The sequence below is a fragment of the Athene cunicularia genome, assembly GCF_003259725.1.
Source record: "Athene cunicularia isolate RWA chromosome 1 unlocalized genomic scaffold, athCun1 chr1_part1, whole genome shotgun sequence".
Lineage (NCBI taxonomy): Eukaryota > Metazoa > Chordata > Aves > Strigiformes > Strigidae > Athene > Athene cunicularia.
The window spans coordinates 18348928-18376398 of NW_020799091.1; the positions used below are offsets into that span (position 1 = coordinate 18348928).

At 38.0% G+C, this 27471-nt stretch overlaps 1 protein-coding gene across 6 annotated transcripts in view; it reads right to left on the bottom strand.

Moving 5' to 3' along the window:
• ZDHHC20 (zinc finger DHHC-type containing 20) overlaps positions 1–27471 on the bottom strand; it is a 49077-nt gene that overhangs the window by 6244 nt on the left and 15362 nt on the right. For 4 of the 6 annotated variants that reach the window (XM_026845505.1, XM_026845490.1, XM_026845496.1 and 1 more), the window contains exons 2-11: positions 21585–21611; positions 17169–17263; positions 13512–13632; positions 12080–12149; positions 10814–10846; positions 9863–9983; positions 4662–4697; positions 3401–3533; positions 1658–1784; positions 305–394 (exon numbers count right to left, since the gene is read on the bottom strand). In XM_026845505.1, coding sequence (XP_026701306.1) covers positions 305–394; positions 1658–1784; positions 3401–3533; positions 4662–4697; positions 9863–9983; positions 10814–10846; positions 12080–12149; positions 13512–13632; positions 17169–17263; positions 21585–21611 — 853 coding nt within the window. The remainder of the gene's footprint in view (positions 1–304; positions 395–1657; positions 1785–3400; positions 3534–4661; positions 4698–9862; positions 9984–10813; positions 10847–12079; positions 12150–13511; positions 13633–17168; positions 17264–21584; positions 21612–27471) is intronic. The other 2 variants (XM_026845523.1, XM_026845513.1) reach the window with 1 other exon arrangement.

A 27471-nucleotide genomic window follows, 5' to 3' on the forward strand; every position in this document is an offset into this window, starting at 1 on the left:
CCCCCCCCATGGACCATTATTCAGTCTTCCCTAGGACTTTTTTGATTATTAAGAGCCAGTAAGCTCTCTTACTTTCTGTATTACTGTTTCCTTAAAGCCATATCCTCTTGCTATAGGTAAAAATCAAGAAACAGCCTTTCTGCATTAAGCAGCATAATTTTTGTCTTGATCCTTCTCTGAAGACTTAAACTCACTCTGAATATGACAATAAGTATAAAAAAAATTAAAAATAGCTTTGAAACAATTTTATCTCCAGATGAAGTACAGAACAGTACAAAATGAGAATCTTAAATGCTACAGTTACCTTTTGGCAGGTTCATTTTGGCTTGAGACAGTAAGTTGCTCTGGATCCATAATAACCAAACGAGTTGGAAAATTACAACCATCACCCAAACTAAACCAGAAACAAAGATTCAAATCACTGTTTGTAGTTGACTTAAATCAACTGAACAAGTACCCATGCAAAAGGCAAACACTACAGGCTCGAATCAATCACTTGAATGCAGTGTGGAATTTCAGAGTTGAGCAAGGCAGTGCCACCACTAAACCAGATGATCAGTTAATTACATCTTGGAGCTCAAATGATTTCCACCGTATCACTCAGTATGGATTCCTGAGCACAGCATGAGTCTGTGTATTTCAGAAACATCGCTGTGTTTCTGTAGACTGTAGTCCTACTCTTCCCTCAAACCACCATGCACATGTATTCAGACTATCTTATATTTACAACCTGAGAACCTGTAGCATAATATTCTGGTGATCATGCTTTCCTCTCTGTCCATCATTTTGAGGTGAGCTAAGCCTCCTGCAAAAGCAAGTTTATTCAGGATGAAATGTGGTGGCAAACCAGACTGATCCATCTCCAATATAGCTTCTGTCTTTAATCACGTGAAAAGTCATGGTAGTTGAGAAAACAGTTGAGGCAACTTAAGATCTCATTACCTCTACTGTTCGCTACCAGACCTCAGCTTCAGAAATGGGTTCACCAACATTTTAAATTGATACACAACCCCCCAAAAGCAGTACTGAAACACAGCTCCTACTTTGTTCTACTGACTTTCAGGAGTGGTGGGAATGTGCAGCAGGTCAGTTTTGCTTCATCAAGCTTCTCTGATGCTTGTCTGCAACTCTCTAACATTGGCTCAGCTGAGGCTTTAAAACCAGTATTTTGCACTGCATCAGAATTTTTTTTTGCACTGCTTCTTATTTACATGCACTTTCTTAGGCGCCTTTCAATACCAAAAATGTCATCTACAGCAAAAGGAAAGCTGTCAAGTGTTTTCAGGGGTAAGAGGGGATGTTTATAAACTGATGTTATTTCAGTGCAGCTGAAGTTCAAGCATTTGGATGTCCTCTGAGTTGCTAATTTCTGCTCTATGATCAGACACTAATAGTACCACCAAAAGGTGTACAATTTTTGAAATACACTTCTCAAAGCTTTCCAAACTTCCATATTTAGAAGGCCCTTGTCTTTGAATGAAAACTCTGTGCATTTTTCTCAGTTTTCTCCTGCACATTTTCCTTACACTAATATTAATTCTGTAGGATTTAGAAACTGGCTTTTCAGATGTGCCTTATTTTTTTAGGAGAAGGGGAAGCAAGGCGAGAGTCATGAAATCAATTTATTCCCCAGTTCATTCCCATTCAGACTGAATACCTGGTAAAGATAGGGAGTAGCCAATACTTCTTTTCATCTCCAAAAACCTCCCTCAGATTTTTGCTGCATCCAAGAGAAAAGCCATTTTTATCAGGGCCATTTCGAAATGTGGGTGCGCGGAATGTTTCTGTAAAAGAAAACCATGCAATATCTGTAAAGTGATAAGGAGTCAAGGAAGATGAATAAATAGACTCAAACTTCTCTATGGTGAAAACAGTGTCAGGTAAGCTGAGACAATCCGGATGTGTGGGGAAAACCAAAAGCAATCTCAAGTAATCAGGCGGCATTAAAAAAAATAAAAATTATAGGGTTAATGACAAAATTAGAAATGAAAGGTAAGAAAGTCGCATAAGGAGAACAGTCATCTTGCTCTCTTTACATTTAATACAAGGTCTGAAACAGCTAAGTACCATCAGCATGCCAAAGATATCACATCCCTTATTCACTGATGGTTAGTGCTCTCTATGGCTTGTGAAGCCTTCTTTGAGCAGACTTCCTCTTCTAGAAACAATTCACTGTAAGAACTACTGGACCTAAACCCATACAGGATTTTTTTTTCCACTTCTGTCAAGGTCTGAAGTTGAATTAAGAGCATCCTGTGGTATTGAAGATGAGATTTATTACATTAGAAACACAGACACACCACAACTGTAGCAAACCACTATCATTTTTTTAGTCAGTCCAGTTACACCCTTGGCCAAGAACCAAGAGGACTCACTGCTCTCCCCACACCAACAGCATGTCTTTTTACAATCATGATCTAGAAAGTAAATAAAGTACTGGCTGTGTTGCCAATTATGACTGACTTTTGGGAAAGAAATAATGCTAAAGTTTTCTTTAAAGCTAAAAAAAGAGACTGCAAATATTCCTTAGCTGCAGATATGTCAAAAGAAAGAGGAGTCAAACAACCCTCCTGTCAAGCAATCAAAAAAATTCCTTTTCCTCCCATCAAAAAATTCTAGAAAGCTGAAAATTACTTCACTTTTAAATCAACCCACTTATTTTTGAGGATAGAAATGTAGTTACATTGAAAGGTATAAGATTTTGACTTAGTCAGTTGTGGAAATACCCACCAGTCTCTGTCCCCTGCCCTACCCTGCAAAAAACACTTTCAAAAATGCCTTAACAAGAACTTCAGATATTTTAACTAATGCATGTAACTTGCTTATGCTGGTTAATGCCATTTAAAGCATTTAGGCATAGAAATCTCTTTTATTATTTAGGGAATGTGCATCAGTGTTTCCATTTTTATCGCATTGCCTTTACAAGCCACTTCCTAATAGTAAGGTCCATTTTATTTGATAGGATTTAAGAATACTCTTTTGGATCTACTTCAAAATGTAGTATGTTCACATATATAGTAGAGCCTTTACCTTGGCTGGGGCCACCCAGCTACTCAAAGTATTGGAACAACAGGGTAACTGCAAGTAGTAATTGTGTTACATACTTAACACTATATAAAAACACAACAAAAATCACACAGTGCCTCATAGATCTCAAAAATACAAACAAAAGAAATTGACATTCATCATGAATCTGAATGTTTGGCTCCAGCAGAGGACCTCTACATATGCTTCATTTTGCCATATGTTTAATCTTTAACTACTGTCACCAAATATGCTTATTATTGGACAATATTTAAAAATCCAATTTATATGTGTCAGCATATCCTGTAGGCCTTACATTCTCATTGACTTGTTGGTTTTCTGGACAAGGAACAGTTCCATATTCCAGTTGACTGACCTATGGTTGATCTGTTTTTGCCAACTAGCCAGCAGTGGTAGCTGAAGAGTGACAGTATGCTGATGAAGAACATGGCTGCCACAAAGAAAAGGAATAGTACGTGGAATTTTGCATGAGTATCTGGCAATTCATTCTGGGGAGAAAGAGAGAAAGAGATTAATACATTAACATTTTTTACCAACTAATGTAGTATTGTCGCTAAATATTTTTCTGCCACACCCATTCTGCTATAGGTCTTTCACCTCACTTTTCACAAAGGAAAAAAAAGCACAAGCCCAGATTTCCTTTCATGTCATGTTAAACTGGTATACAACAGCATTTAAAGCTGATGGGTACCCTTTCCACCTAAGTTTAGTAGCATGAATGCATATGTTCATCTGTTAGTTTTTAAATGCACAGTAGGGGGCAGGGAAAAAAAAAATTCCTATACTAAAAATGTTAACTGTGCAGCCACAGGCAGACACACAGAGAAAACATGTCCAAAATCACTTTCTTTGAAGGGAAGAAAATACAACAAAAATGTCCAAACCCTTTCCTGGCAAAGTAATAATAGTGAACCCACTTTTGAACCGATGTAAGGAATGTGAAAGGGAAATGGCTGTCATACTGTGTTTCCAAGACTGAACAACTCCTAGACAAGACCTGGGACAGATCTTCAGTTTTTGATGATCTCTAAGATATAGGCAACAACCAGCATGTACCCAGCAAAACAAATTTGCTGAGTCTGGCCATGTAGAAGTGATTCACCAGAAGATCTACATGAAAAAGAACAATTTCAGTACAACCACCATATAAAAAAATAACCTCCCACCCATATCAGATAGTTGATTCCACCCCCAACCCCAGCTATTTTTAGGCTTGCACTTTCAAGAGGTCAATGGGATTTGTAACAATACTATTCTAGTTCTATATCCTCAAAATCACAGTACTTTTAAGTAGTTGACCTTTAACAGCACTATAAAAGCAGAGAGGCTATTTTTATTCAGCTGTTTAGTTAGCATTATTGCCATTACTTTTTCCATTAGCTCATTCAGTATATCCACTTATCTAAGGCTGATTCTTTTTTAGACTAAAGCACATTTCAATTAAGATCAAGTACACATTGATATATCTATACCCCTGTTCACTGCCTATATTTATAGGCAACAGATTACAAGTCTCCTTCCTTCTGTGATGGTGTAAATAGCTACCACAAGTGACTGGATTAGAAAAATTATACTAGGAACAGTATTTAAATAATTACAGCAATATTAGATTTTACCTTTGGACAATTCTCTGCAGCTTTCCTGCGGCAAAGCTTTGCGCAAATAAAGACAATTTATTAAACACTAGTATTATGTTAAGATGAAGTGTTTGAAAACAGCACAGGCTTTGTTAAGAACAAAATGGTTGGTGTGCACACGTGTTCTCGGACATGCCAAGTTCCAATGCCCATCAGCAGCCTTAGCCCCTGTTCTCCAAGAGAATGGAGGAGGGAGTACATAAAAGCACACTACTAACTTCCAAGGCATGAAATTTTCTACTGAAGCACAGTAGTGCTACTCAGATTGCAGCTGGACCACTTTCAAGTGGTTCCTTAGCCTGAACAGCATGACTACACCAGGTGCATTCTTTGCTAGTTGTTTCCATCACAAGTAAGGTTTACATGATTATTTTGCATGATGAAACCATTCATAAAGGTCTGAAAAGCTCAGAATACTCCAGAGGTATAAAGCAATGGTTTATAAATTACAAAATCTTTCTGACTTCAGAACATATCTACTACCAATATGGTTTTTATGGTTTCAGTCCAAACCATAAAAAATTGCCATTCTTTACACAATATCTTTTGTTTAAAAAACCCCCCATAACATATCAGTATAGATTTCTTCCCAATATCCTTCAATACTAAGATATGTTTGTAGGATTGTATCTTTAGCATAACATCTGCAATTGAACCAGTACTTAAGAAAATAAATCAAGAAACGGAAAAGCTTGGTTTAAATTAGCTTTTAAATTCTGAACTTTATACCCAAAGAGTACTATAAGGTATCTTAGTTAAGGTGCTAGCACATAACGAATCTGTTGTAGGCAAGATATATGGCTCTTAAATTACGTTAATCTGAGCAGAAAGCCTAGGGAGAGCCCAAGCATTTACTTTGGAGTCAGGCAGATATACACAGCATTTTCAAAAAGGCTGGCTACCATCAGGTCATGTTACAGTAAGCAAGTGATAGCAGAGTCCAGCTCTCAGAACTGTCATCTGTTTCCCCCTTTACTGCCTTTTTTTTTGATGCAGTTTTGCTTAGACAATTTGTGCAACAGCCCCTCTTCCCCCTGCTGTAGGGATACATTGTGTTTTGTGATCCCTTGAAAGCAAGGCTAACAAAATACACACTCAAATTGCTGCTTATTCCTAAACTTCATGTTAAAGCTATGATGACTTTTTCTACCTTGGAGCATACTGCAGTGTTCTCCAGTTTCCTAATTAATTTTTGCAACTTCTATTTCTATGACTCTTTTGGAATTGCATATTTAAACATAAACATGCTCTCTAAAGAATTCTCAGAACAGTTGATTTTGAAGCTCAAAGAGCAGTTGTAGCTTAGTCTTTGTGTTTTCTGTGGTCCAGAAAATAAAAGCTTGTTTCAGTTGCATCTTCCTAAAACAGTAGCTCTATATCTCGGAGAAGGATTTTTTGAATTATGCACAATTAATCTGCATGATCCCCAGGGAGCATTTACTTCTTCTGACTACCACTTTCAGCCATTGTTTGTAAATTCTTGAATGACAGTTGCAGAACTGAAGCATCTTTCAAAAAGGGCCAACTCCCTCCTGGAGAGAAGCATGCAGGCTTTGAGTGTATAGAACAGGCTTATTCACAGTTGTGTTCTAGCAGCAGTTCACATGCCACATGTGAAAAGAAAGTGAAACTTCAGACATTTGTTACTTAAAATCATTATGCTTAGCAGCAGCATAGAAGCAGACTTGCAGGTGAGAGAGCTGCAGAGCTTAGAAAATGAAGCAATTTGCACCATAAAATGTGGGCTACTTAGTACATGTAATAGACTGAAGCCAGTCACTATTCTAAATAGTCCCCTGCCAACTCCTTCAATAAGCACCGAGTCATTTGAGCATATATCAAATCACAAGAAACCCCAAACAAAACCCACAACATGCTTCACTTGTTACTCATCTTTTAGTAGCTAGGTCTAGCCTAAGTGTAGAAAAAACCTCAGATCTGGTATATGTCCTTATGTATATATGCAAGAGGAATGATTTCTAACTAAGGATCTGGAATAATTATCTTCTTTTTTTTCTGCTTTTGTTTTGTTAATACAACCAAAGTTTTGCAGAAGCATGTGCCATCTACCCAGAACACATATGTCACGTCCTTGAATTAGCTATACTCAGGATTGCCAGAATAATTTGGAGGACAATGAAAGATACTGAAAACAGCTGGAAAACATATGGGTTTCAAGGGGGAAGGAGTGCAGCAAGGATGAAAGTAGATCCAAATATACACTAGGAAGTACCACCATGCACTATGTAAACAAGGCATCAAGGGCTGGGTGTTCAGCCAGTGCTGGTGTTGTGTCAAATACATTTGTTAAACTGAGGTTTTACCAGCTCATCTTTGACAACTTCCTAGGTAGAAATAAAAGTTTCATAAGAAAAGTAGTTATGAGTATAAAAAAAAAAAAAAAGGAGTCAGTCATGTTCCCTTGATCTACAAAACACATTTTAACATCCACATCAGTGTGTAAGCCTGTGGTAAACATTTACTGCCAGTGTGGTTGTTCCACCACTGCATGAAGATCGTTCTTCAGCACTCCCGCATAGAACATGAAAGATACTATGTAAATGTTTTGCATGTGCAAGTGGGCAACACAAAGTTTCTTCAACAGAAGAGTTAGGTAGGTGTGCATGTTTCACAATGTTTGCAAGTATCTGCATGTGTGTATTATGTTTCTATGCATCAATGGATTGCTAAAATCTGTGTAGTTAGCACATACACCTTTACAATCTCATTACTAGAAGTTTTGAAGTGACCAAGGCTACACTCCCCAAGAAGCAGTTCATCTTTTATCCCAACATTGGATATATACAGCAGTTTGTTGCACATTTTCTCTAAAAAATATTAATGAGGAAGCAAAAAGAAACTACCTTCTAAAGGTATACTGTAACATTTCTGATAGTCAGGCTTTGAGGGGAAAAATCATCTAAAGAGTCACAACAGAAAATGTCAGAACAGTATTCTGTCTGATGCTGTAGCAGACAAAGCTGAGCATTAGCAGTATACTGAAGCAGTCTACAGACAGCACGTGTCAGCAGTACTTCACTCTCATCTGGATACAGATGTAGAGAGAAGCTTCCAGGACTCTATTCTGCAGTCAAGAGCACTTGCCTAAAAGCTTATATACTAGAGACATACAAAATTTTGCAAACCTAAATGAAGTATGGTGCTGCCACCTCTTTCTGGAAGTTTACTTTAATTAGGCTATTATAAAATCAGAGGAGTATTAGCTTTGTGGAATGAGTACAAGCAATTAATATGAGTAAAGTGAGTCAGAGACCTACTCTAATGATAAGATCATGGCATCACCAGATTTTGTCTTGGAAGTAATCAGAAGTGAAAGCAACAAGTGCAAGCACACAACTACATTGTCTATTGTCACATTTCAGAAGTAGCCCCTTCTTGCAGGACACATTTGGATGCATTTTTAACAAGTAAATTTTAAAAAGAAATAAAATCCCTCTTAAGTTTACTTCCTCTGCTCAAGGGTCCACATCAATATTGTGTCCGATGGGCTTTCGAAGAGCCTTGCTGCAAATGCTGGTATTAACGCTCATTGCGGTCAGATGTCCTGCAGACTTTTGTTGCACTAACACTTATGAAGTGAGGTGACAAAGCAATTTGTTGGGTGTTTGGGTTTTGTTTGTTTGTTTGTTTCAGTTTGGTTTTTTGGTTTTGTTTTTTTTCCTCAAGTGCTGACTGGAAAATATGTAAGAGCATATCTACAGTTTCATTAGAAATTGCATACAAAGCACTGGAAAGCAGCCAGGGAGATGTCTGGGAGCAGCATATTCACAAATTAAAAATTTAACTATTTAGAGTCAAGCAAGACTGAACAGCAGAAACAGACCATTTAATCTGAAGTATTTGTCAAGCCACAGCTATGACTGATAAAATTCATTTATGGCTTTCATCTCACACAATACTGACAGCACAAATAGTTCCTTGCTCTCCAGTGACAAGCTGATACACAGAACTGATTAAGAGAAACATAGTACTTTGGCAGATCAGAGCCATAGGCTTAGAGCAACACAAACAAACATACTTTTTACACCATTTATCTTACTTGTCTAATGCCAACAGCTATTCTGAATACATGATCAAGCTTCTCTTACCGTGACAGGACATCATATTTTTGTTCTGATAAAGATTATTTCTACAGCTACAGAAAATGACCGCTTTCCCCAGTTACTCTGACATCAACTAGCATCTAAAAAAGATGTGCTGTTATTTACTTATAAAGATGTGATGGAGAGTCTTCCACTTAAGAGTGATTTTTCCCATGCTAGTTAATAGAAACTGATTAAGGGAATTCTGACACTAACTCTTCTGCCTAGAGACAGGGAGGCACAGTACAAGGTTTTTGAGATGAAAAGGAACACCACCAGAAGACGCTCTGTTCAGCCTGGAATGTGACTGGAACAAAATGATAGGAGGAATATAACACCGACATACAAGTATGCTTGCCCTTCACACAAATGTTATTAAATCTAAAATGCACGTATGTGTATCAATTATTTGACAACTCATAATAGTTGCAAGGAAGATGTGTATCATTAGCACTGTACATATCTTAGCATTCTACCCACATCAGATCGATAAAAGCCACTAGTATGAATTTCAGACACACCTATATGTGAACTCAAAACCAGAGCTTGGTCAGCTCCTAATAAATTAATCTGCTTTATCTGGTAGCAGATTATCCACAGACAAGTCTAGGATGTACAAAATTTTTATTTATATTTCACATTTGTCAGTTTTTTTATATACGCATGTGTGTGTGTGTATATATATATATATATAGATATATATATATATATATACATACACACACACACACTCATATATATGCAATTGTTTGATATAGCTAGTTCTTTCTATATCTACATATCTATATCCAATAGTCTCAAAAAAACTAAGCTGTGGCCACTCGATTTTGATGGAGCAGAGAAATTGCAGTGTCCTCATCAGAACTTCTTCCCCCAATTACTCATCCTGGGCAGTGTAATACATTTAGTTCATTAATATTCGGAAGGTTTTCCTGCTTCAGTCACTTCAATTGATGCTGTTAATGGTAATGAACTATGGAACAGAGTAAATGGTGAATGACAACATGCTGATGCAGCCTTCAATAACACATGCAGGGTTAAACATATGAACAAACAAAAAAAAGCCTTAGAACTTACTGTCCAAAACTTTATGAAGTACTGCAAGACTGTAGCAGCAACAAACAGACAGTACAGTAAGGAATACATTAAAAACAGGAGGAAGAATTTGTAGTTAGAAAATCCCACACAATTATTCACCCTAGAAAGAGGGGAAAGAGAAAGAGGTTACTATGATATACAAAAAATAAAATAAAATAAAAAACCAATACATTCAGCTTTTGCAGAGCATAACGTATATGATGTCAGTGGTGTGTCCAAAATAGTCTGACACTAGCATATCAGAAGCATTTTAAACCGCCATTTTGAATGAAGTCTCTATCCTTAGGCCAAATGATCTGGGTTCCCGATGTAAATTTTGCCCCCCACGACGTTCTACAGGACAGGACAAAGCTGGCAAAGCGTATGATACATACAGTCTGTATAGGAAGCATCTCACACACTATGAACTAACTGCAGTCATCATGGAAGATAATATGAGCCTCTCCATCAATTTCAGTGGATGTTGCTTTGGTTACAAAACCCCCTTCAAGTCAACTACTGACAGCAGTATTTTTACAGGGACAGAAGATAATGTTTTCACTGACTACCAGTGAATACAAACTGCAGAAAAGTAACCGAGTGGTCTTATGTATCACCTAGAATTGAGAACTGATTTTCACAGTGTAGTGGTATCTTCTCTACTGGTAACAACACCAAAATAAACAAAATAAATAAATGCCATTTCTCATAGATCTCATTAATGGCAGGGTTGCTCTATATAATGAGAAACTTCATGATTTGGGCTACTGGGCCTACAACCCTATGTTGCAACACACGTTAGGAAAAGATTTATTTTCACATATTAAAGCCTCAAGAAGTTCTCTTAAAATCAAGGTTTACTTTCAGGTTGCATCTAGGAAGCAGCATTTAATTCATTATGTAGGATCTAATTAATCATTATTATACTGGTCTTTGTTTTTATAAACTTACCACGGACAGTGGTGGTCCATTTTTAGTACACATCTGAAAGATACAATTTCCAGTAAGTTGAGGCAAAAAATAAATTTTCTTTCTAAGATACATACTTTCAGCTTCTACAGGTTTGGGGGTTGATTTGTGTGGTTGGTTTTTTTGGGGGTTTTTTTTGCTGCTTTTTTTTAAAGTATTTTGCCCCACTGTATGTTTTTCAAATCCTTCTCAATCATGTCAATTCTCTGTATTATAGCAGCCATCCTTTCACACAAAAGGACCAAGTAAGATTCAAAAGAGTTATGAAGAAAGTCTCTTAAATTAACATGACGAGCACTACTGAGCAACACCATGTAATAGTTCATTAAGCCATACTAGTTTTACATGCACTATGAGAAAAAACAAATCCAAAGGACACTTCAGAGTGGTACGGATAAGGTATGTTAGTCTGGCATTCACTTCAACTAAGTCCACCTTATGGATATTTTTGCTACCTTTTTTTTGTTTGCTGCTTGCTTGGTTTTTTTTTAAAAGCTAATTGAGTAAAAGAGCAGCACAGTGGGCAATCTGAATAGTCCACGTGCCATTTTTATCCAGTGTTAGTATAAGGACAGGTACTAGACATTTCAGACACATAGACATTCACTGTATTTGCTAACAAATGTGATTTTAGCCAAAACGTTGGTATTAAGCTCTTCAGTTAACTAGATTTCTTCAAGCTCAGCCTACTGAAGTCTTACTCATAGCCTCAAGTCTTCAGTGCCTCTACATGCTTCTCTGATGATTCATAATGAAGCTAGAGAATAGCAGTGATGTCCCTGAAATGGTTAAGGCATGCGATTCCACTGTCAATCTTTGAGATAAAGGTTTTTAGTATTATTAGTAGCACATATCTGTTTCAAGGCTGCAGAAGCAAGATACAGTAAGAGTTCTCTAATAAGCATTTTTCTGGTGCTGTGGTGCTGGTATCTCAGACCTGCCTGCTTTTACTGTGAGTCACAGGCTTTATTCTTTCTTTTTTTTTTTCAAATGTAAATACCGTTTTACAAAGCTACAAGCAGGTTTCCTAAAAAGTTCTGCCAGTTTGGACAATGGGGCTGCAATAATAATATTGCACCAACAGGAGGAACTTTACTTTTTCATGAAATCCAAGTACTGAGTGTCTGAGGGAGGAGCAAATAGTAAAACCTGCTGTCATGCAAAGGGCTGATACACTGAAGACATGAACACACTGAAGTGATGATCAAGGGAGAGAGAAAATCCATCATTTGAGATTCACTAACTTACATGTCACATGCAGAACAGTGGTGGCAACGGTCAGGTTTGATTAGCTGGCATCGATCACAGTATCTGATTGCTGCATTCAAGTGGCAAGGGTCAAGTCATTAGAACTCATTTAATTTTATAAAGGTTTTCCCCCTTAACATGAACTGAATCTTAAAGAGCTTCCTGTCCTCCCCTGACATACCTGTTCTCAGAGACATGTACTCACTCTCATATAAGTACTTTTGAGCTTTTTAAGAAATGTAACATATGAAAGCATTTAAAACACTTTCATCTATTACTACTGTACTGAGTCCATTTCCATTTACTCTTTCGCCTCCCAGTCTTCCCATCCTTCACCCTCTGGCACTGATCCCCTATCACCTGCTTTCTTTCAAGTCTGGACAGGGTACTCAGGCATCCCACTGTGAAACTACACTCTTTCAGCAAGCCAACCTTCTGCATTAGCTTTCTCTAGCCTCTTCAGCAAACAGTCATCTACCAGACTGTTCAGTAAATCAGCTCTTCCTCATCTTTCCTGGATATTTTTAAACAAGCCTTCAGGCTCTTCTCAATGGATATAAGACACCAGCACAGGCAGTTTGAAAGGAGGAGGAAGGCCAACACCTACAGCTAAGCAGAACTGCTAAGAGCTGGCAAGAGCTTCCCAGACCACTTCAGGAACTTAACTTTGGGATTCCCTTAAAGGGAGGCTTGTATTCAAAAAATCCAGGTGTCCTTAGGCTTTGCTTGGAAAGCCACAGTAAACTTTGGTAACAGTTATTCTGAGTAGTTTATGTTTTTTGAAAACTCTACAGAGTTGCTAGTTTCAAGAAAGAGAAACTGATATATATACATATAAAAGCTGCATTTTTTAAAAAAAATATACATATGTATAAGACAGCAGTTTCACAGATCATTCTCATATAACTTGGAATAAAAATGCCTATATATATTAAAGGCAAATACAGAAATAGCCATAACTAGCTTTGTACTGAATTACAGATAGGAATGAAACATTTATTCGTTCTTAAATTCTAGCCTTAAGTATGATGTTTCTACTCTTGCTGAACTGATACAGCTTAGAAAAATAAGGGGGATATAAATGATTATAAAATTGACTAAGAAGTGTGTATTTTTCTCTATTTCTAGCTGCATTCGCTGTATTTCTTAGCCACAGTTAGATATAAATGTTATCTATCTATTGCTAGAAGAGTTTTTTGGGTTGGTTTGTTTGTTTGTTTTTTACTTCCAAATACTGGCTACATGTTGAGATCCTCAGACAAAGGACTCCAGTTTCTCTTGGGGGAAAAAAAACCAACAGCCCAATCACATAAAGAAACAAGGTCATGGCCTTTGCAATATGTGCTTAATAGATTACTCATTCAGTGACACCAAATGAATTTTGCTGAATTAAACTAGTAGCTTCAGGAGCACAAAATTATCTTTATCTCACCTCTGGATGCTGTTGTCGTATAGATAGGCAAGTCTTTAGCAGCTCTTCTCAAAATCTCTTGCTGGGATTCTGGTCTCTCTTCTTTTTCATATTGTTCTTTATCAGCTTTTGACAAGCAGAACTAGGAGGGAGGGAGAAAATGGAAGGAAGGGAGGAGTTTAATTATTACTTTGTGTTCTAGTCAAGCTCCATGGAAAAGACCCTATGTATCTTAATCCTATGTCTTCGGACAAACCCCACCTACCAACCCAAAAAACCCTATATAAATTAAAAAGAATGCTAGAGGAATTACACGATATCCTTAAAATTCCATGATAGCCTTGTGCATATTTTAAAGAAAATAATCTTCATCTCTGTTCCACTATCTATAGCATTTTCTCTTCAACACAAAGGCAGGCAGAGACTCAGGGGAGTTTTAAGAAGGCACAACCTTTCCTTCAATTCCTCATAAGAATAAATTAAGTGATCTGTGAATAAGAGGAAGGTGCAACAGTCCTTTGTTGCTACAGGGCACTGAAGTCCTCTTATCCCCTTTCCTCTCTCCGACTTCAAGAGGGATACAAACCAGAGTGGGGTGAAAAGCGTGTGTGTGTGTGCCTTCATAGCTTCAGCACAGAATTTGGAAGAGGTTAATTAGAATTTTTACTTGGGAGTAGTCAGCACTAGTCTCAAAATCCATGAGCTGTATTGAAACCAACTTCAGCAAAGCCTGAACAGTTTGAGAGAGAGTTACAATTCTGAGTAAAGCATGAGGAGCATTCCTGTTCAAGCCTCACTGAAATGTAAAGCTTTACCAGAAGAACCTGGAGAGCTTTTACTCACTTGTGAAACAGTTTGGTATCCACTGAAATTGAGCTTTACCATTAAGCCCCACAAAACCCAGAGTGCTGACAAGCCCCTGTGGAGTGGGGGCTGAACTCGCTGTTGACTTAGGTATTTTTCTGTTCTGAAGCAAACTCTGAGCTTCCTGCATGGACTACAAGAGCCCTTTTTATGAGCACACATAGACAAAGTATTCATGGTAGTGAGTGGAAAATGCTGTGCAGCTGAAACAAAAATTGGCTCAGTGTGGTTTAATATGACCGTATTTTCCTACCAAAAACATGTATACGATTAGTTCACATGAGTTTTCCTCTCATCCTGTACTTTTTCCTCTTTTGGATTACAGTCAATTGACAAGCAACAATGAAGACTTCGCTTACAGAAAGGAGGAAGCAGTAAGACATTGCTGCAGTTTCTCTGTGTTACTTCCTATTCCACAATGCAAGCAAATTGCCTCCTATCTCACTGAACCTAGTTAAGCCTCCTGTTACATATAGTATCATCCCTGTTATTGAGCCTACCCACCATTTAAGGGTGAAACATAATCCCACTTTAAATGATCAGAAACTAGGATTAATCTATACAAAGGGCAAAATTAAAGTTTAACATTTCAGTCATCACCAAGTTTGACCTCATCTTTTAATCTTCATCTCTAAAATAGATATTTACTCAAATATGAAAAGTGGAGATGCTCACATCAAAAGTGTAAGACAGATATGAAGCATCATGTCAGCAAAGTGGTGAAATATGCCTTCGTCCCTACTGCCTTTGTGAGTCTGATAGGTGACCCAATGCCTGTCTCCATGACCTGCAATCAAGCAGAGGTTGCACTAAACATGAAATGCTACTTCTAGATGAAATTTTTATGGTAAACCAAAAAATACACAGAAAATGAACTAAATAACAAGATTTAATTTGTCCAAGTAACATCATAATAATACAACAAAAATCCTGGATAGGATTTTGGTTTTCTGAAGACCTATATTTCTGTTCTAATTTCAGAAAATAATAGGGCCATGAGACCACAGCCTCTTTGGACAATGGCAGGATATGTTCAAAGACATCAAAAGTTATCTGTTACCACATAGCTAACAATTTCCAATGAGGTTCCAGCAGTTCTTATTGAAAACAGAAAGAGCCCTTTGTTTCCTTCCTCTTTCTGGATCTTGTATAATGTTGATTGTTCTTTCTTATGACAAATGTACAGGGATTACACTAAGACAACAGCAGCTGCAGAATCTTTTTTTAGTTCAACAGTAAGATCACAGGATACTATTTGTTTTGCAAGAATGGCTAATTTGAATGACTAAAAATATATACGTTTACACTCTCGTACAATGGGGAGATTTTGAAGTCAGACTTGTTTTTATGTATATCCAGCATAAATTACTCGCTGGTACATCAACAGAAGGGACTTGCCCAGAAAGAAGAAGTGGTGGTGTTTTTGGGTTTTTTTTTTGTTTGGCTGGGTTTTGTGGGGGTTTGGGTGTGTGTTTTTGTTGTTTGTTTTTGTGGGGGTTTGGGTTTTTTTTGTTTGTTTGTTTGTTTGTTTGTTTTTTTTTTTTTTTTTTAAATTGTATTAAATCTGATCTACCCCCACACTTGATATAGGAAATATTCATTACATGCCATATGTCCAAATCATCCCTTTTACTTACTGAATATGAAAAGCTTGCTACATCATTACTGTAACTAAAGGGTAAGTACTGTCATAAGAAGTTTCCTATTATTGAAGAATCCAAGCAGACAGCAAAAGTTACTAGACATTAGCTTTATGAGCAGCTCTAGTTCATACAGCTTTACAGAACCTGGATTCACACAGTTCCAACCACATTTTAATAAGCTAACCTGCTCAACTTTATCATTTTCCTGCAGAACCATCCCAGATAAAGTCAAAACAAACCACCCTGAAGAACAGTCTGTTTGATTTTTTAGGTTTAACAATTTAGTACTACTCTTTTTCCTTAGCTAAACAGCAGAATAGTCTCTAGCTTTTTTCATTTTATATTCTGTAGCTTTAAGATACAGATCTCTAAGCCATAATTAAGCACTTCAGAGCAGTGTTTGCTTTTCCTTAGAAGCCCATTTTTAACTCCTTTCAAAAATGTTTAAGGTTGACATTAGCACTGAAAGTCAGTCTTGCCAAAAATAGAATAAAAATTCAACCCCCATAGAGCAACCAAAGCCTCAAACAGTTTAGCCAATTTAAAAGCTTTATAAAACCAAGGAAGGGAAGGGAAGTATTTTAAATATGGTGCCTGTATTTATCTTTACATATACACACACCTTAGAGAAAACAGAAAACAAGGTCATCCATCTCACGCTTATTGCAATTAATACTGTTCTTTTTAAAAATAAAACTTTTTATAGTCATCATACATTCTTTTGCCATTATATAAAGGTCCTTTATGTATTCACTTCTCAATTGTCCCTAAACCTTAACCCTTGACTTACTATTAAGCGGCTGTCCTTCAGATTATGAATATACATTGTATTACTATTTTTTCTTACCCAAACAAAGGTCAAAACTGCCTAAAATGGTAATATAAAAATGGTGTCACCATAGTTATCAGTTTTAAAAATTCCAGGTTTCAAGCATAGCAGAGCACTATGAATTAAAGGCATATTTTGTGTAAGGAAATGCCATCACACAAAGTACACAGTATTTTAAGAGTAACTTGATAATTTTCATTCATGATACACAGTCATGCTGTTCTATTTTAGATAATGAGAAGGGAAAGGTGAATCATGCAGTACTGCTAACAAGTTTCATCACTGAAAACAGTTCAGTTATTTATAAAAAAGGCATTGACATTTCTCTAATGTTATATTTACCTCATTAGAGGGGGATGCAGGATATGTGAAAATTGTCTTCCAATAGGACCATACAAACATGACAAATGACAGATGAAAAACCACAAGGTAGACAACTGCAATAAAATACAAATAAGAGTTGAGTGAATACAACTGAAAAGAACAAGAAATAAAATCCCTGAGCTTTGATGAGGGCTAAACTACTATGCTATGAACCACCTGATAAAATTAAGTTATATTAAACCCATTTTCCTGGGTAGACTTAGCACTCTAGGAGTGCTCACCTAAAGTGAAAAAAAAAAAATTTAAAAAAAAAAAAATCACCAAATGTGATGGTTGCTATTTCTCAACAATATAATAAGCTTTTATGTACAATTCCAAAACAGACTTTGAAGGGGGAAAAAACCCAACAAACCAACCAAAAAAAGCCAGAACTGAACACCGCTTCACCTGTGGCATATAACTGACTAACCAATTTGGATAAAGATGCTACAATTCCATTCTAGATTAAACTATTTGATAACTGACCTATGGAATTCAATTTAATTTCTACTCCTAATAGAAACAGCATGGTATTGTGCCATTGTAGAAGGCACTGGTCATCAACGACAGTAAAGATTCCAAGCCAGGGGTTTGGAGAATACTGCAGTCTAAGACAGGAGTTAGCTATGAGTTAAAAATCATCTGATTATCTTCTTTCAAATCATCAGAAGAATATAATCTGGAAGAGTCCTGCTATTACAGTCACAGTAGCAACAAAATGTAGGTGGCTTTAGGAGGGAGCTCAATCAGTTTATGAATGGGTCTGTGTGATACGGTTGCTTTAACTTCCAGAGACCCAGACCTTATGACCCAGGAAGCTTCTTCCAATCTTGCTTCCTCTAACAGTTTCTTTTACCACTTGTTAAAAGCAAACAGATCAGTTATGCCAGAACAGCAAGCCTCAGAAAAGAAGTCATACCAAACATTTACATTATCTTCACTCTATTATCTTCAGTTGCAGGAAGAAGGAAACTTGACCTACTTTCCCACGTACATAAAGAGAGTCCCTCTAAGAAGCCATATGATACACTTCATGGATGGCAGAACAGGCTCAAAACTTTGGGAACTTCCTACAGCTCAGAAAATGCTTGTGTACAGTCACAGAAGATGTGGTCTTAATTAATCATCTTTCAGGATTTCCATTGCTTGTTACAGTAAAAAACCCAAACAAACTGTATTTGACCTTTCTTCAGACAATTACAGTTTTTACCTTTGCCTCTGACTCCTCCAACCTTACAACTAGATTTGGCAAATTTTCAGTTGTGGAGCTGACTGAAAATGAAAGCAGCAAAACCTTTTTTCTAAAGCCATCCTAAAACTGTCATCCTGATAGGAAAGAACTTGTATCAATTTTCCAGGCACTGCATAATTAGAAATTGTCTGTTAGTGAAAATCTACTATACACATTCAAACATAATGCAATTCAGCAATTAAAGCATGAGAAAATGGTTTGGAAAAGAGGAGAAACAGACACAAAATTGGAGTGGAATTAGCTGCACAGATCAGAGCTTCAGGGGAGAAGGTGGTGAGAGAAGCTGAATAGAAGGAAAGAGGAAATGAAATGCAGAGGAGGGCAGGGCACAGCAAAACTAACTTATACAGTAAACAGTTCTATTCTGTCCATAAAAATCACCCCCTGAATTCAGATTCTTTGAAGGATTATTTTTAGTGCACACACAATACTTCAAACAGCAGCACCTCAAAAGTATTGTCACAGGCTGTAAATGCCCCAACAACACACAGAATAACAGGTACCAAGGGTACAGATCTGTGCCAGTGCTAGCAGTATTTAATAGAAACAGGCAGCTGTTAAAGTGCTCTCACACTCTTGCAATAACTGAGAGCTTGCAATCTGTCACCATCATTAAAAGCCAAGGGCCTGTCCTCAGTAGCCAAACTGAAGCAACTCAAGGAAGAGCAAGACTTTCACAGCTATTCCAGTGATGGGCACCACCTAGTATAGAGGAGAAAGAGCCTGCAACTGGCAGTCCATACTGGCCCTGCACTGAGTAAATTCTTGCTTTTTTCCCCACTTTTGTGCTGCCATTCCTACTGCGATTACAGAATCTGTCCTGTCAGTGCTCCCCAAGAAATGAGAGGGAGGGAAGATACCATTTTTGATGACTTTGCTTTGGCAGTTCATGTACACACCATTTTGGGTAGCAGTAGCTCCTCTGCAGAGTACTCCCTGAAGCATCTTGCATCAGTTTCCAGTGCAAATATAAACGAGACTCATTTCTATTCAGCTCATTTTCTTGTAATGACAAGCTAGACAGAAAATATGTTAAAAACCTCAAACCCCAATATCTGCCAGTTTAGTCAGAGTCATGAGGAAGTCCTGGCTAAGCTAAGGGAATCTTGGATTTTTGGTGCCATGCTGTAACCAAATGAAGTCACCTCTCCTTAAAGGTGCTGATGTGTATTAGACCATAATTTATGCCCTCAGGAGGACAATGTTTTAAGACATGCTCTCAGAATCTTCCTAAAACATGCTAAGGCCTCCTAAGATTTGCCCTTAACATATTTTCTGAATCATTCTTAATACTACTTCCAAGAGAGAGTCGGATTACAGAAAGGTAATAATATATAACAGAAGTATATTACATTGTTAAGAGAGACTCAGAGTTGACTTTATTCCCCTATCCTTATGGATACAAATCTAGACAAGAATATGAAATTACAAAGAAACAATTAGCCTTAATGGGGTGAAGAAATAGCCACTAATTTAACCAAAAGTTGTAATTAAGTGCTAGCATAAAAGGACTTGAACACAGTACACTGAAATATGGAGCAAAATATACTTGCTAAGATGAACATTATCGATTTACATAGCAATGTAACTGGTACTTTAGCCTTCTGACTCTTCTGATGTTATTTCCTGGCTATTCAGAGTTAGCTTTTAAGAACTTTTCAAAATTTACGAGAGCTTTCTTTTCAAATAAAAAAAAGATTTCACATCTCATTTTAAGATTGGCCTCTGTGGTAAAGAAATTTGTGCATACAGGATGCCTATGGCACGCTTTAGAACTGAAGATGCAAGAAATGTGCAGGTGACAACTATTAAAAGCCTAACAGTCATGTTCCAGCAATGCTGTCAAGTCTCATTAATTAATCAAGTATTTTTCTTCCCTAGATTTAAGAGCACTTGCTTCAGTCAGTTAGGCACCACATTTGTATGAAAGCCAGACACCTGACTATCCAACATCAACATCAGTGCTCTGCCAGGCTTCCTTAACTGAGACATGGATCTTGCCTTTCCAGAAGAAACTGGAACAGGTCAACAGTAAAGCACAGTAGCAATCTGTAGAATTTTGTGAAGTCTAGATGAAGCCCAGCTGTGCAGTGTGATGTAAAAATCCAGGGTAAGACACAGCTCCCATCTTGAATGGCTTGCACTTTATTTTGTAGTTTTTCCCATTCTTTTACCTCTTCATCAGAAGATAAAAGAGTACAGATTCTATCAAGGATCCTTCCTTTCACAGTGTTCTCCTGGATGTTCTCCACCAAGAAGAAAACTACTAGATTAGCTCCAAATTCTATGCTCTTCTGCAAAAATGTTTAAGAGATGAGAACCTCTTACCACTGGTCTCACACTCTGAGGACAGCCCTCTGTGGACAGTCAAAATGCAAATCTATGTTTAATCTACCACTCACGTCTCCCATAAACTGAAATGAACTCCCAAACAAATATCCCACCAATAATTTGTATTTCTACAGGGAAAAAAAAAATTAAAAACCTTGCATTTTGAACTTCTGAAATCTAATTATCCTTTAGACTAGTTTTTGTTAACACTTAAAAGTGGCAGAGCAAGAACGCTGGATTTTTTTTGGTCAGTTTGTATCTCTGTAAGTACTACCCACTGTGGCCTATACTTGCCAAGGCCAATACAAAAACTTTATTTAAGTTTGTCAAAACAAGGTCTTAACCACTTGACCTAGAAATTTAAAATTATAATGTGCAGCCACCTTTGAAATTATTGTATTTTGCACAGTTCTAACCAGTTCTGAGGAATTTGGTAACCTGGTTTGGAAAACAGCAAGCAGTAGAGCAACAATTCTTACTCTTCCAGAAGTCATTCAAGTCATAGGGTGTGTTCAGGAATAAACAGAAAATGGACTTGTGGATCTGCTGCAGTTCCTTCTCTTCTTTTTATGTTCTTACAAGGTACCCATTTAAAAATATTTTCAAACCTAAATCATAGTTGCATTACTCACAGGTCTTGTCATCTTCACAAGATTGTGGTACCAGAAGCTAAACAGACTCAACCTCACAATATTTACCTTGTTTCTTAGCATTAATCTACTCACTACACAGAGCTTACATGTAAAGGAGTCCCTTAAGACTTGCATGCAACAAAACTATTCACATCTTCAAAAAAATAAAGAAAATATTACCTTTTTCTGCAGTTGAAGAAATAGTAACTGGAAGAGAAAAAAAAAAAAAGATTCATGGTAAGTAAATCCGTATTAAATGTCTGGCTAGAAGTGAGATACATATGAGATAGCTGACTTGTTCCAAGTGTACTTCAGGTGTTAGTAGAGCCTCCCTACCCCACTCTGGGGTAAAACTGGAGTTAGTGTTCCTCCTGCCAGCTCTTCAGGCTTGGCAAGTCAGTGGAAGATCTAAAGAGATCCAGTTCCCCGTGGTAATCAAGAGAGCACACTCCTTTACATACACATTAATTAGATCACAATTTACGCATGTTCCTCTTCAGGAACCTAGCAGAGTTTTCTGAGTCAACAACTAGACCAACAGGTGTACCACAGGAAAGCAAAAATTTAAATAAAAGAAGTTCTTACAGAAGTCCCTGTGAAACTGTTATATGTAACCTACTTCCCTCTCTCTTTCTTCCCCACCACTTCTCTCTTTCTGTCACATGCTATTTTTGACTTTTTTCTCCTGACCTGAATTCTTCAGGCATAATTAAAATGTCTCCACTTCCTTCTCTCCTACATCCTCATCTCCTTTCATCTCAACAGCAATTTTATTGTTCAAATCTACTGCCTGACTCTTCCTGCCCTTGGGCTCCTCCAAAACCTTCACACTTCATTCATCAGTTCAGGTAAGATGCTGACAGAGATCTGCTGTACTTATTGGATTGCTCTGTTCGTATCACTGCCCCCCCCCGGATCTCTTCTTTAGACACTGAATTCCTGGAATTCAATGAGGAAATGATCTTTTCCAGACTCTTCATCTTATACAGCAAATTTAAGCTTCTGGTCGTCAGCATGAGCAAAAGGTTAACAGAGCACACCCTGCCTACTACAGTTCACCTCATTCCACAGCCTCTTCTCTCTCAGCTCTGAGATTTCTACAGTCATTAGTCTGTGTGCCAGTTCAAAAGAGTTTTTTCCTGATGTACACTAGTCTTAAATCTGCAGGGGTTCAGTATGTATTTCAGGCTTCCTTCTGAAGGATTACTCTGGTCACAGAGGCATGCGTCTCACTTAACTGCAGATACCTGTAATAAAAGGGTCTGCAACTACAATATGCAACTGTGCCTCTTTTTATAGACAACAAGAGACATAATGAGGTGGTACCTCAATGTATAGATGACCCCTTTTTGTTCAGATATGTGGTTCTGGTTAGTTGTCGTCGTCCGTTTCCCCCCCCTCCCTCCCCTTTCCTTAAAATATCCACTCAGCACCCTCCATCTGTCCATGGAAGCCTTCACAAAGTTAATGGAAAAGGTTCCGGTTCCTTCCACCTGAAGAAGGAAGAAATTACCAGTTAGATTAGAACCAGGTCGGCTTCAAACTAAAGGAGGTCAATCCTAAAGAACAGCTTTATTTGACATTAGTTATGCATACTTGCACCTTCTCCCCCCTCCCTCGGCTTTCTGTCTGAAACAAGGACACAATCCATACAGAGAAACCAACCTGAAGCACACTATTACTTGCAAAATATGCATGTAAATATAAGAACACGTCCAGCTGTGTCATGATAGTCTCAGTACTACTCTACCACATGCTCAAGTCACATTATTAAAGCAAATCCTAGAGTGTTTTTGCTTGAAATTTTACAAATGCATTATTTCCCCAGTGAAAACTTTTTCAACAACACAAAAAGAAGATAAAAATAATTTAAAAGGTGAAAATTAAAACAAGCTTGGTGAGTGAATAGGGTTGTTTGCTCAACTTCAAAAAAAATACTGAAGTACTTTAAGTTTTGTCTTTGGCTCCTCATATATCTTAAGTAAACACCTTTGCACACAGCTGGACAAACATGTATTTCCCTAGACAAGAAATATAAAGAAGTTCTTAATTATCCTCTAATGGGATGGGAAAACATAGGTATTCATAAAACTACAGCAATTTTTTTATAAGTAATTCTGGTTAAAGCACTCCATAACCTGTAGCCTCACTTCTGCTCTCAGCAAACCAAAATTGTGAGTCAAATTTGATGAAGACTCAAAATAATAAACAGTCTTTACATGCAGAAAAAAAAGCTTAAGATTTTATCACCTGTGAGACTTCATCAAACAGATCCCTAAATAAACTCCATAAAAATTAATTAAAGCTTCACAGCACCAGGAAGATAATTTTACTCTTTCGTATCTAGGTCCCTTAGGTCAGAACGCAATTACTAGACTGCGCAGAACAATTTTACTTCGGCAAACTCCTACAGTTTGAGGTAAAAGCCAACACTAAAAGGCTTGTGATTTTCATCCTGTCTTATCATCCTTATGAAATAAGTAATAAAAGATGGACAGTTCTCTTCTGTCTCAGTTCATGCAAGTTGTTTCTGTTTCTATCCCTTCAGTTGTTACTCCCATTGTCAGATAAATGGACAGCAATCCTACTAATCATCTAAATTCACTCAGCAAATGGCAAATCAACCATTTTACACTACATAGTGAAGCCTTCCTTTAAATAAGTTAATATTTAATCTTTACATAAAACAGACCTTTAAGTATTTGCTAGGCTGGCAATGTAACAAGCAGCTTTATACCATCAAGAAATCAATTCCAGCGATTGAACTTTGGTTCAGGGAAAAAAAAAACCAAACCACCACAGAATAATACATTACCACTGTGGCCCTCCATACCTGGCCTGTAGTTCAAGTCACAAGCTTATCTCTCTGTTGGCTTTTCTCCTCTACTGCGTCTAACTACCTCGATACTGCCATCAGCTTCTGCTAAATTAGTATGATTTTCACTTCAAACATTTCGAAAATACAGTTTCTTGTTTGGGGAGTTCGAATGGGGGTAAAAGCAGTGCTGACTTTTTGCTTATCGACATTTTTTTGAACAAAATAAGCACCGTACACTATTTATGTTAACCTCAGGATGCAAGAGCACTATATACTATATTAGATGCATCAGCACAAGTTAGCATCTTCAGTACTGCAGTCAACACAAACTTGTCCATATTTCAGGAACGTAAGCATCGCAAACCAGCTGTTCTTTTAAGGATTTTAAAATATATCCCTGTATCAGTCTATTGCTCAGCTACAAAAGGAAAAATAAGATCAAAAATATTCTTAGGACCGGCTTCTGAAAATTACGTTTCTGGTTTCTCGAGAAGACTTATGAAATTCTAGCAAGATATTAGGGAAGGATAATGATATGGAGAGTGAGAGCTGCAGTTCACTTCATTGCAAAGACCTCAGAAGCAGGCACTCGTGTCCTCATGCACACAGTGAGTTTCCACTATGGCCTCATAATTTCAAAGGATTCAACATCTCAGTGTTAAAGCACCAAGCAAGTTGAATACAGTGAATGAGCTCTGTCTGTTTGACTGCAATGCAGAGCTTTACCTTGGCTACCTCAGGGTTCCCAAAACCGACCCACCTAAGCAAGGAGCTGAGCGAAGCCTGCCTGTGAAGAGATAAACAAGCCAATGATGCACTTCATGCCGCTGCAGCTTGTGCAGGGACGAACAGGCCCAATACGCTCCACCAGCTGGTCCTGCACCACTGAGCAGTTTACACATTGGACCTCCTAACACTCTGGGGTCACTGCAATAGGAAGAACACAGGACTAAGTATGTGGTTTCACTTTCTACAGAATACTACCTCCAGAATACAGCCTTTCTTTAGGCTGGATTCAAATGCATTTTTTAGCTTGGTCCTCTTAGAGGGCAAGCAGAAATTCCAGGTTCAACTCTAACACAGGAAAAAGTTGTCTTAGTTTTGATTTAGACACCTAGCATCCACCACCCCTGGCAGCAAAGACTCTTTTTCCTTCATGACCCCAGTTGTTCATTACACCTCTTTCTAGATACTCTTCCTTACATTGTTGTTTGTTATCTTTCATCTCACCTATGTCACAAGAATGAAAGAGGCGGAAGCCTATAGATTATCACAGGAAACAATCCTGCAGACATAGGGACATCATTAGTTGTGTAACAGATGAGACTGGGGGAAAAATGTCATTTGTTGGAAGCATACTTCTTGGAGTATGAGCTGACAGAGGTACAAATTTCAGAAAGCTTTTTTAGCTGCTTCAAGGAAAGCTCCCAGAACATCTTGGAAGAACTAGTATGTTTAGAGAGCTAGTTTGCTTTCAGTTTCAGGCTTATTTTCAGGATTGCTATGAAGTGTTCAAGCACCTTTCAAATCACTGCATAGTAGGAAAAAACCCCAATCTCTCTATTCTGAGGCAAAGAGGTGGAATGATCTGCCAAGACCTTGCAAGAAGCATGCTAAAAGACAACACATTCGCCTTCACCTTGGAAGAAAATAACCCCACCACTCTACAAAACCCACACACCACATCTCCCTACTCTCCTAAAAGGCATATTCCAGTCAAAGCCAGATATGCTCCTTGCAGATGAAGAAATTCAATTGCAACTAAGGTACAAGTATAGAAAAGGACTGATCCTATTACTGATGCGCTATATTTCCCCCTGTCCCCTCCCACGATGGCTCCTAGCAGGAGTCATACTTTGGGTATACTGCAGCCTTTCCACAAATCTCAAGAGTAACATTCACATTTTGGCTGACGTTCCTCATGGGTGGGAAAAAACAGTGATAAATGTGCAATTGCATCCCTTCACCAGATGTAGAGCCTTAACTTTGCTCAGTTTTTAAGGAAAAGGGTTAATACATATCTATCTATCTATCTATCTATCTATCTATCTATCTATCTATCTATCTGCATACACACACACATAGGTATTTCCAGAAGTTACTAAAACTCACCAGACATTCCCCATAGGCACTACCCTATCTGCAAAGGCAAGCACCACTGACATTATCTGAAGTTTTTCATCTGTTCAGAGAATAACATTTAATTGGAAGTATAACTCAAATTTATGGTAACATTATTCCCATTTGCAAATGCAGTTCTTAATCACTCACAAGTAGATGGTAGAGACATTACTTACTGACACAAGTGGGACGATGAGTGAATTTCCTTGAACAAATACTCATTTGACTTCTGTTACAGGGCAGCAACAGACCGTGAAGACCTTAGCACCTCTCCACTTTTCTCTAAAAGCCACAATTCTGTGACCTTTCCACACTGAGCTATTCCATGTTTCCTGACTGGCAGGCAACCACTAGGTGCTTTCTTCCCTGAGCAGCAAGGAGTTGTTTTTAGACAAATGACTCAAGACAACTGAGTTGACAGCATCATGTAGCCAAAAGCCAACGCAGGAAGATGCTGCCAGCTCCCTGGCAAAAGGCTATAGGGACTTGGGAATTGTGCACATGACTTGCAACCAGTTGGAATGAACGTCCTCTGCAGAAATTGGAGCCATATGAATGTAGAATTGTTTTATCTTCATATGATGTTAGACGTTTTTTTTTTTACTCCAGATCTCCAGGAATAGAACACACGTTTCCCCCCAGTGCACTGCTAGGTAATTCAGAAAGTAACATTTTCTAGAATGGTGAGGCAGGAGAGGGGGCTCCACAGGCCTTCATGCTGTGCTGGCATGAAGAAGTATGCACTGCCACACTGTGTGTCTGGCAGTCGGCAGCATGGGTGCACCATCACCCAGGTCTAACACAAGCACTTGTCTCAGAGGCACCACCTGTGCAGGGGAGCATGAAGTTACCCCTCTTAACCATCTACCCATGTACATGGTTTGTCCCCTATGGCAGACAAACAGCAAAAGCGAGCACTTGCCTTCCCAGACACATCAGGTTAGGTTTGAGCTACCAATAAAGGCAAGTTTGAGAGATCACAACAGCAGGAAATTGCAGTGATGAATGGTGAACGGCAGTGAATGGTCTCTTGCTGTCCTGGGTTAAGGCAGTGCAGCTGTTTTCATAAGCACATCAGCTAGAGTCCAGACTCTTCACATACACTGTGCACAGCAACACCACTTGAGT